This window comes from Nelusetta ayraudi, unplaced genomic scaffold (assembly GCF_046127955.1).
Source record: "Nelusetta ayraudi isolate G7.1 ecotype Tasmania unplaced genomic scaffold, CSIRO-AGI_Nayr_v1 ptg000004l, whole genome shotgun sequence".
Taxonomy (NCBI): Eukaryota; Metazoa; Chordata; class Actinopteri; order Tetraodontiformes; family Monacanthidae; genus Nelusetta; species Nelusetta ayraudi.
Genome location: NW_027466054.1, coordinates 2031447 through 2042389, shown reverse-complemented (window position 1 = coordinate 2042389; position 10943 = coordinate 2031447). Strand labels below are relative to the sequence as shown.

General features: G+C 45.4%; 1 protein-coding gene across 4 annotated transcripts; it reads right to left on the bottom strand.

Annotated features, from left to right (window-relative positions):
- Positions 1-2610: 2610 nt before the first annotated feature.
- Positions 2611-7604, bottom strand: LOC142899525 (uncharacterized). 4 transcript variants are annotated; one of them, XM_076043148.1, is made up of 12 exons: positions 7488-7604; positions 7119-7235; positions 6645-6878; positions 6208-6297; positions 5917-6137; positions 5105-5267; positions 4289-4441; positions 4088-4209; positions 3460-3535; positions 3291-3365; positions 3017-3208; positions 2611-2952 (listed from the first exon to the last, which is right to left on the bottom strand). In XM_076043148.1, the coding sequence occupies exons 2-12, from the start codon at positions 7176-7178 to the stop codon at positions 2887-2889; spliced, it is 1452 nt and encodes a 483-aa protein (XP_075899263.1). In that variant the 5' UTR covers positions 7179-7235; positions 7488-7604; the 3' UTR covers positions 2611-2886. The 4 variants fall into 4 exon arrangements, with proteins under 4 accessions (XP_075899263.1, XP_075899280.1, XP_075899289.1 ...); XM_076043165.1 differs by having other exon boundaries at positions 5917-6116; XM_076043174.1 differs by lacking the exon at positions 6208-6297 and having other exon boundaries at positions 6789-6878.
- Positions 7605-10943: the final 3339 nt, after the last annotated feature.

Sequence of the window (10943 nt, the reverse complement as noted above, 5' to 3'; positions counted from 1 at the left end):
CTGCTCCAGACCAGGCTAAATTCTAGGATCTATTTAATCTCACCCTGTATTTCAGTAAACAATCACCACCAACGGAAACCAATCGTTATTCCACTCAACACTGCACATTGTTGTCACTAGACTCACTGGCATTATTTCAACGTTTGGAATAATTTAATTATATCATTTCAACTTTTGGAATCATTTAATTTCAATCATCATAAAGAAATTAGTTGAGATAATGTTGCAATCATTTGATAATTTGTTACATAACTTCCACGCATCATATATAAAAATACACATCCCATATAAACATGAATACCCATCAAAGAGTAACATAAGGTTCTTTTAGTGACAGTTGACGGTCCTGTCACTATGCCTCCAATAATTGATCATGCACCCTGGCTACTTGACCAAATGGATAGTGCGCATGAGTATCACCTGGGAGTCTGGGGTTTGAAACCTGCCCAGGCCCATTGCGTCCTGCCACATTTATTGAGGTTTCTATTTACACCTCACAAGCTGCAAATCGTTAGTTTATTATCACTGTCATTTTTTTTCTTCAATTCAATGTCATAGGGATATCTACTACCGTAAAGAATAGATATTTCAACTGTTCCCTGTTCTCACGTTTTATTACCATAAAGTGTTTTAATATTTCTGAGAAGTTGCATTTCATGGTACATTAAGTGCATTGCTTCTAACTTTATGAATGATGCCCAAGTTTCAATTTCCAACCAATCATAGCACCAAGGTAGGATTACAGATTAAAAAAAACCTGTCATCTCTGTTTAGGTCAAAAGGTGCATACATGAAACAGACAGACACCATCATAATTCAATTGACCTTTATTTATTTTAAGATGTGTCATGTTCTTGGAGCTGGGAGAGGAAAGGAGAATAATTATAATTACATTTTTGTTTCTGTCAGCATACAGTGTGCATTGAAAGCATGACTCAGCTCTAATTCAAGTTTTTTTTTTTTTTTTCTTCTTCTTCTTCTTTTTTCTCCATTTCAAGGTTGAGTTTTGTTATTTTCCTTTTTATTTCGGACTCTTATAAAATGTCTGCAGTCTTCACCCTCTTGTATTATATGCCCAAATCAGCCTGCATTTGCTGCTGTAGATGCTGGGCATACAATTGTCTGATTACTTATGAGTTCTGTTTACCCATGACAATTAGCACAGTGGCAATTTTGCATAATGGGAATTTCCTTCCATTAATTCCCACTATGTTGCCAGGATGGCTCTCTCCATACACAACCTCTGAGTCCCGTTCCACAAATGAAATTTTGTGTGGGTACCAAATTATGCTAAAACAAAAGGTGAGCAGGCACCTTCTGCATACAATGTGCACCTGTGTATCTTAAATATTAGTTAGGGTTACCATTTTGCAGGATGTTCTTGTATTTTATCGCAGAACTTTTTATTAAGCTCAAACGGACATTCAGTGAAGTTGTCTATTTATCATTGTTACGGTTTTTTGGAGCTACATTTACACAATTTCACTCACATCTGCAATAACGTCCGCCTACAATTTCAACTGGCTCGTAATCGGAGTACGACATCGTTTTCGGATATGATTATTATTATTATTAACTATTATGATCGTAATTGCGATTGTTCCAGCGGAGGAGCGAGTTCGTATTTGTGCACTTCCTACGCATTCAGACGGTCTGCGATATTTCGCCACGCTTTTCTCTCTGTTTTAACGCTGTGGTGGTGTTGCCTTTCTTCTGTAATTCTTCTTTTACCTCCTCATAAACCTCCATTTGGATTTCCGCCTCGGACGGGAAAAGGACGCCGCTCTCGTTGTCATGGCGAATCCTTGATTCTGAACTCGATAACGGGGGTCTACCTGAGGAAGCCGCGTGCGCGCACTTATCCAGGATAGGTTTCACCTGGCTTGATGAATCCGTGTGCTCTCATCCTGGATGTGTTTTTGTGCAACCGATTAAGCCTGGACACACGTGTTGTGGATTGGTTGAGCGCGGCTTAAGTTACTCATCTTGGATGACGGAATCCTACTTTCGTGAAACGGGCCCCAGGTTGATACTCCCCAAGTTGATAGATTGTGTACTGGTATCTAAAATTTTGATTTATCACGACCCCTTTTGAGGTTGTTGTTGTTTTAATTGTATATATTTATTATTTATTCATTCTCCCCGTGTTCTTTTATTCTAAATATTCAATTCTGCGTTTACATTTTGAGGATTTTTTTTTACATTACACATTATTATACACATAAGATATTTTTGGAGTTCATCCCACATGCATATCTTTAATGTGTGTATACACACACGCGCATGCGCATATGTATACAAATGGGTCTATTTAATCTCATCCTTAATCTCAGTTGTTTTCTAAATTAAATATTTTAACTAATTGTCAATAGCCAAATGTTTCCTTCTGGGCAATGTGCTGCACAAGATTTTTAAAGTCTGAAGTTATTCACGGTAACAGCATATTGGTCTGTTCCTCTTTATTGCATATCATACTTGCTGTTTCAGCACAGACAAACAATAAAAAAAAACAATTTTAAATTTAAAAAGAATTAGGCACAAATGTTTTCCCTTTGATGTAAGATTTTCCATAAATACATAACTTGACAACTGACTGAATAAATAAATAAATGAATGAATGAATGAATGAACCAAGAAAAACTTTGATTAAAAGCTGCTGCCAAAGAAATCAATAAAACAGTTGGGCGGCTGCAACGACTCGGCAGGACGGGATTCACCCAGCGACAGCAGGAAGACTTCAGCCATGAAACAGGAACACCATGGAAACGACCACGTCAAGCACCAACATGGAAATACCAAATCACTCTGGCTCCTCCTCCTCTCTTGCTCCTCCTCCACGGCCCTGTACTGGGCACAGGCCTGTCATCCAGGAGGAGGCGGGGCTTCTTACGCCGTCACACTCAGCTCCTCCTCCATCCTCTCAATGTTCATCGCCTCCAAGTCGACACCCATCTGTCAACGCTCATGGTCAGATGCTAATATTTGTGCTTGCTCTCTCTCACACACACACACACACCTCAGGCAGTTCGGACACATGAGCAGAGCCCTCTGGTCTTCCTCCTTCTTGACTGCAGCAAATGTCTGCCACGCCTTCCAACAGGAAGCTGCAACACTCCTCCCACCACCAGGGGGATCTCCACTCCGTTGTCTGGATCTGGGAGTCGGAGTCGGACTCTGGGCGGTCCCGGGAGGCGGTGCCCAGCTGGACCTGTGAAGATGACGGCTGCTTGGAGGTGAGGCTGTGCGCAAGGCCTCTGACTCCGCCCACCTCAGAGTGTCATGTGACCAACCTGCGAGCCGCTGCTGGACTGTTGGCCAGCGGCACTCAACTCCTCCAACTTTGCTATCCAATTCAAAGCGACAGACTGCAAGGAGACATACACACACACACACACACAGCTCTGAGGTGTACCCTGAGGACTTTGACAGTGTGACGGTCCTGTGAGGACTTCCTGTCACCTCATCCTGGTTCTTGATCTTCAGCGGTGTTGGTGTGGGAGGAGACATTCTCAACTCACTGACCACCGACTGTGTCCTGAACACAACAACACAACCAGGTAACACACCTGTCTGATTTGGCCACCTGTGAGTCAAAAGTATCAACATCCAATGATGCCTCACTGGTGGGAACTATGAGTGATTACAGTTTGGTTGGGCTGCAGTTGAAAAAGAAGAAAAAATATCTAGTGTATTGAGAGTAGCAAAACTCTTCAAAATGATCCAGATGCTCATTAGACCTCTGAGCTCTGATTTCTGGTCAGTTCAGTCCAGACTACAACAGAACACAACTCTTTATTTTTGGAAAAATCATCAAAAACTGTTTTGTTTAATTTATGGCCAAACCCCCCCCCCCCCCTTTTTTTTCTTTTTTTTTTACTTTTTACTCCAGTACATTTCAGAGCCTGAACTTTCTTTACTAGAGTAAAGGAGTTGAATCAGTTATTTTACTTTGACCAGAGTATTTTTACACAGGTATCCTTACTTTTACTTGAGTGCAGAATACTATGAGTACTTTTAGCACCGCTGTCTATTTGACAGTGCATGCAGTGCCCTGTGACCTCCGACTCCAGACCCTGTCCACACTTACAGGTTTCCATGGCTGCTGAACAGACTGGGTTGGTCCTGGGTGTCCAGGGGGCCAATGGGGTCACAGGTGGGGGTGTGGCCGGTCGGCTGCAGCTTCCCATCGTCAGTGTCCAGAGTCAGGATCTGTAGGGAGAACCAGGCATCATGTGATGGTCAGCTGACCTTCCCGGCTGAGGACGGGCAGCGCCAGCTGTGACCTCACCTCATCGGAGGGGCTGGTCGCCTGCATCCTGCTCCAGTAGGGGGCGGCGTCGCTCCCGCTAAAGCTGCAGAGTGGCAGAGGTCTGGCGAGCTCCTCGTCCGTGTCGTCACTGTCCGAAAGGCCGTACAGTGATGTGATCCTGGGAGGAGAGCCCTGCGAGGACAAGAGTTAGGCAACTTTGTTCTGTACTTATTGTTGCAGCTTGAGCTGTTACATTTATTTTGTCAAGTAATATATTTGTTTTTGGTAATATTTTGTTGTTATTGTTGTTTTGTCTTGTAACCTTCAATCCTGTTGTAAATGTATGACTGATTACATTGTGTTTATGTATAATGAAAACTTTCATTTTTTAAATTTTTTTATCTAAAAGACTTTTAGACCCCAGGAAGACTAGTTATGTACTTCTAATATGATCCAATAAACCAATAAACAGTCAGGAGGAGGAGCACTGGGGAGGAGCGACCACTCTGAGGTGCAATTGGACCAAGTCCCCAGGAGCCACTATGGCGGCCCATTAATTTGAATGAAGTTGCTCAGGCAGCACACGCGCAGAAGGTTTTTGGCTTTGCCTTTATCATTTTTTGAAAGTCTAAAAATCCATGAATGAAACATATTCATAAGAACTATTTGCTATGATATTTTTTTTAGCCGCAGTACCTGTAGCGGCCACTGGGGGAAAATTGGCGATTACCGCCATATTGATAGACAGGCTCTCTGTCTATCAGCGCCCCCCTGTGACCAAGAGGCTTTCTTTCTACTGACCGGCATACCTGATGGAGGGTCACAGACAAAGGTTCTGCAGAGGTAGACTCTGACCTTGGCTGACACAATGTCAGTGTGGAAGTAGTCAAAGGTTCTGGCAACTGCTCTGATGGCGGAAGATAGGATGTGGCCCCGGAAGTGCAGCCCGTGCAGGTATCCCGCTGCCACCTTCCTCCTCAGGTTGGAGTTCCAGTGGTTCTTGATGGCGTTGTCAGTCCTGAGAGCAAAGACAGGTGCCGTGAGCGTCTTCCTGGGTAGTGTTGTAGTACTCAAGATTGGTCTTGGTCCCAAGGCCGGTCTCAAGAACACTTTTTAAAGGGTCTCGGTCTCGTCTCAGACTCGGAGGCATTTTTACTCGGTCTTGTCTCGGTCTCAGACTGGACAGACTCTGGATTTCTGATCAAGACTGATCAAAGACTCTGCCAACACTGCAATGACATAATGTAATGAGAGATGACTACAGAAAAGAATCCAGGTGCTGCCGTTTTACGCTCTGTTTGTGACACCCAGAGGGACACAGCTTCTTATTCCTTTTTTTTTTTAATCTTATGAAGCAAAGTTGTTTTTTTGTAAATGGTTCAAAATAGTTGGCTGAAAAGAGATGTTGCTGTTCGATTATGAAGCAAACTTAAATTTAAAAAAAGATACTGGTCATTTTTTCCTGTATTGTTGTTATTTTTCTTTGATATATAACGTGTTGGTTTAGTCTTTTCTCGAACCCCAAATGTCTTGGTCATGTCTTGGTCTTGTCTTGGTCTTGATACTCTCTAGTCTTGATAATGTCTTGGTCTTTGTTGGCGCGGCCTTGGCTAAGACACTATTCCTAGCATTAGCGTTAGCAGATGGGTAAGGCGGGGCCAGCTCACCTGCCGGGCAGCAGCTTGGAGATGGCGGCCCAGCGGTTCCCCAGCTGCCTTTGGGCGTGCCAGATGATGAGGTCCTCCTCCAGCGTCCAGGGGCCATTGGTCACCGTCGGGTCCAGGTGCTTGTGCCAGCGCTCGCGACACTGCTTCCCACTGCGACCCTGCACTCTGGTGGCGATGAACGACCAGTCCCTGGTGCCGTTCTTCAAGACCAAAGCGACGAGCTGCACAGGAAGTGACGTCACAGGCCACATCAGACGGAGGACGCACCGACTTGGTTGAGGTGGTCTCTACCTTCTGGTCCTCGTCCAGAGTCCAGCGGCCTTTACGCTGCTCCGGGCTGTCACACCGCCGCTGTCTACACACTCTCCCTGACCTCTGACCCTGAAAGTGGCATGTGGACATCATCATCAGCATCATCAGCATCAGCATTTCCATCACTACCGTCCTCACCACTTTCATCATCATCATCCACATCACCATCATCATCATCATCGTCGTCACCATCATCATCATCATTGTCATCATCACCTTCACAACATCATCATCATCATAATCACTATCATCACTACCATCATCATCAGCGGCAGCATCATCATCACTATCAACACCATCATCATCATCATCATCATCTCCATCACCATCATCATTATCATCTTCCACATCATCATCATCATCAACATCATCACGATCACATCATCTTCATCATCATCATCACCGTCATCCCTGACCTGCTCTTCACCAGAATTCAGTGGGAACTCTCGGGAACACCTCCAGCAGGACTGGCTCCTCCTGCTACTCGTTGTTGCTCCTCCTTCATCCCTCTCAGGCGTCTGATACGGAGGACGCAGCGACTCGGCCGAGGCAGTCTCTACCTTCTGGTCCTCGTCCAGAGTCCAGCGGCCTTTACGCTGCTCCGGGCTGGCACATCGCCGCTGTGTACGCACTCTGCCTGACCTCTGACCCTGAAGGACGCATGGACATCATCACCAGCAGCATCATTATCATCAACACATCATCTTTGTCATCAACACAATCATCTTCGTCATCATCATCGTCATCATCATCATCATTATATCATCATCATCATCGCCGTCACCATCAGAAGCAGCATCATCATCATCGCCATAATCTTTGTCATCGTCATCATCGTCATCTCCGTTATTATCATCGCCATCATCATCACCACCATCATCATCTCTGACCTGCTCTACATCCATCCACGCACACTTCAGCGGGAACCCGTGGCTCCTCCTGCCGCTCATTGTTGCTCCTCAACCCTCAACTGTCTCAGGCGTCACAGGCCTGATGTTGAGTTAGATCTTCGGAAGATTCAGAACATTTTCACAAAGGGTTGGGAGAATTGAAGGTTGAGGGTACGACTGAAGAAATAAAAAAACGTAAAATTAACGGCCGGAGGCGGCTCGTGCGCAGAGACGAGCCTTAGTGAGTGGTCTTCCAGTGACACATTCAACACATTCAACGCCACTTCAGAAACTTTAAGTTGAAACCAACAAACAACACGAGTCATCAAACCTCTCCGTTGAAGGGAGAAGAAGAAGAAAAAACTTTACTGTCTCCGGGTTGCGCAGCCGGTAGTAGCAGCAGCAGCGCCGAGCTAGCTGCGTCCGAGCAATTTGTCGGCGGTGTGTGTGTGTGCGCGCGCGCGTGTGCGCGTGTGTGAGCGAGTGGCTCCTTATCAACCGATCGCCAGTTTAGCCCTTCATGGTACGGGACAGCTCGGTTGAAAGGTATTTCCATAAGCCCGACTAGTACCTGAGAGTGCGCGGAGTCACGGTTGCAAAGCGAACCGAAGGTTTTTCTGTGCCTCCCGTGTCCCGGAAACCATAGGATTCACTTTTTGTATTAACTGTGGTTTTGTTTTGTTTTGTGCGAGACATTTTCATAGGGCTTCGAATGATTTTGTTTCATACTGTTGACTTGTATCAAAACACTGTCGTAGAAGAGAAAATGTAGACGCTGAAACGATCACCTTGAGTCTCACAGTCGTTTATTATTAGACAAGAATATCCGCACAACTTAAGTCCACACAAAGCACAAAACAGCAACAACTCTATTCGACCGGCGTTAACAAGCGAGCAGCGTTTAAAAATCGCTATAGGGAGTGAAACTTAAGAAACTTGCGAGCCAAAATCGCCGCCTCTGCCAGCGAACACAACACAAGCAGAGCACGGAGTTAGCGGTGGTGGCTAGCGGTTTATCGACACGATTCAACGGCTCTACTTTGCAAATAGCCTTCAAACTAAAGTTGCTTGATGTTACAAAACACATTTACAGTCCTCAAGCATGTTTTCAAATAGCGTCGTGGCCGACGATTCTCTCGTTGTCCACCAGGGGGCCGAGTCGAGCCCGTCTCACTCCCGTTGGCCACCGCGTCGGTGTTCCATCGCATCCGAGTTAGGCTGAACAAACCGCCAACATTTTCTCTGTTCGTTCCACTCCGACTGTTGTAGTCCTTGGTGCTTCAGTAGTCGCTCAGCATTTTTATTTTTTTTTTATTTCTCCGGACACTGTTTCGCTGTACAGCGACGGCCACCGGCTGCGAAACCAGGAAGGCTTTTCATTGCGTGTCGCTCCATCCGTCCAGCTCTCTATGAGCTTTTTATTGGGCCACAGAGAACAGAAACGTCTGTAGTTCTACGTTCGCCCATGGTACAGTTTCATAATCTTTTCAGTTTTTAATACGTGAAACTGTAAAAATCCACACGCGGGGCATTTAAAAATGGCGGTGTTGGTCTTTCGTGAGAGACTGCCTTTGGCTTTCGTCAAAACTTCTACCCAATCAGTGCCCTGCACGTTGCTACGTCACCCATACGGTGTCAGCTCCGCTCGCTTCGAACTCCAAGGAGGCAGGTACCAAAATGGTAACCCCTGGGACCGTGCTGGGGCCCGTGGAAATGCGTCAATACCGACCCGTACCGTACCGAGATGTTACCCAGGGCGCCTGTGGGTAAACTGTAACCTATAGGTTACAGCGGAACTGCAGTTGGCGGCCACACAGAGCAGGAGACCTCACCTGGATTCACCTGTGATTGGAGCGCGCAGGCACAGCACAACAGCTGCGGCAGTTAATATCAACGTGCGTGATGAAAAATAAGAATTGAAATTATGTTTATTTTGTGGATTGTATTTCTGTTACACATTGATGCATTAGTATCACGCATCAATGTTTTCGTGTTTTCTTTTTTTTTTTTTAGATGTTTAAGGAAAATGCAAGGAGGTTGGGAAAAGTAGCTGCCTCACACGGATCACCACCTTGGCGCGGTGGGGCGGCTTGTGTGTCTCCATGACCCCTAGAGCTATGACGCCGGGAGGCTAGTACTCCTGGCACCCTCAGGGAAGCCGAACAGGTCGAAGGGTAGAGTCCAGACAAAGAGTGAGCCACCCGTGGCAGCTTGGGCCAATCACCCACCCTGCTGAAATTCAAATGATTACAGAAACGAAAACCACTCGATAAAAGCAAACTGAAGGATATCAGAGCACAACAGGAATGGGGAATCCAGCTACGCAACCGGTTCCAAGCCCTAGCAGAAGGAGATAATAGAAACGACAAGTGGGAACGATGCAAGTTGGCCTTAATTAACACAAGTGAATCTGTCCTGGGCTACAAAGACCCCAAAAGGAAAGACTGGATCACTGATACAACCTGGAGGGAAATACAAGCTAGGCGTGAAATCAGATCCAAACTCAACAGGGAGACAGAAAACAAAAAAAAGCGCCTCCAACAAAACTACCAGGAAAAGAACAGAATATTCCGCAAAAGCTGCAAAAGAGACAAGAAAGCACAAGTGGATGAGATGGCCAAGGAAGCAGAAGCAGCAGCCAGAAAAAGACATTTGTATAGAATCACTCGACAGCTGTCCGGGAAAAACAGGATCCCAAGCCGGCCTGTTAGCGACATACAGGGAACTCTCCTTACCAAAGAGTCCCAGCAGTTGGAACGTTTGAAGGAACACTTTGAAAAAGTCCTCAACAGACCCCCACCAGACTCCTTCCCATCCATTGGCGAAGAAAGAAAAGACCTTAACATCAACTGTGGAAGGATATCAAAGGAGGAGATTAAGCGAGCCAGCAAAAAACTCAAGCTGGGCAGGGTTCCGGGAAAGGATAATATCCTACCTAATGTACTGAAAGCAGACATCAATGCCACCACTGATGTGCTTCATGGGCTTCTTAATGACATCTGGGTAAAAGAGGGGTACCCAATGAGTGGAAAGAAGGCTTGATAGTTACAGTTCAGAAAAAAGGTAACCTCAGTGAATGTGAAAACTGGAGAGGCATCATGCTCCTCTCGGTCCACAACAAGATCCTCTGCCGAATTATCCTGGACAGAATTCAAGAACCACTGGACAAGATCCTCAGAAAAGAACAAGCAGGTTTCCCGAAAAACAATTCATGTACAGACCACATTGCATCACTCCGTATAATTGTCGAGCAGTGCATTGAATGGCAGTCACCACTTTTCATAAACTTTGTAGACTTCGAAAAGGCTTTCGACAGTCTGGACAGAAACATCCTGTGGAAGCTGCTCCGACACTATGAAATACCCATAAAAATTGTTTGTTTATGCATGAGAGGGCTACTCCACTGATCTAATTATATATTATATATGTGAAGAGGCTGGAGTTGCAACTTTAGAGATGCTCACATTGGCTTTGAGAGCTCCCTCAGGTGGAACCGTACCAGACGGACACTAGACTTTTTCTACATCGTCGTCATCATCATCATCATCATCATCATCATCATCATCATCATCATTGTCATAACCCGGCTCGAGAGTTATGACAATAACGGAAGGGACACTGCGGATTGCGGTAAATCAAAACGTTTTATTATAACAAAATAGATAATGTAAGCAAAATAATGAAATCTATAGTGTGTGTTTGTCAGTATTATCAGTAGTGTAAGTGTGGATGAGTGAATAATAGGATGTGGGGTGTTGTCAGGTGCAAAACAGAACAAAAGAAGTTGAGAGTCGGCCAGACGCCTATGGTTGCTGAATGGAGAAT

Excerpts from the sequence above, each read along its gene's own strand:
- LOC142899525 (XM_076043148.1), bottom strand. The coding sequence starts at position 7,178 with ATGAGCGGCAGGAGGAGCCACGGGTTCCCGCTGAAGTGTGCGTGGATG. Across the intron at positions 6,298-6,644 it reads TGAATTCTGGTGAAGAGCAG|GGTCAGAGGTCAGGGAGAGT; the intron begins GTCAGGGATGAC and ends TGCCACTTTCAG. Across the intron at positions 6,138-6,207 it reads CTCTGGACGAGGACCAGAAG|CTCGTCGCTTTGGTCTTGAA; the intron begins GTAGAGACCACC and ends CTTCCTGTGCAG.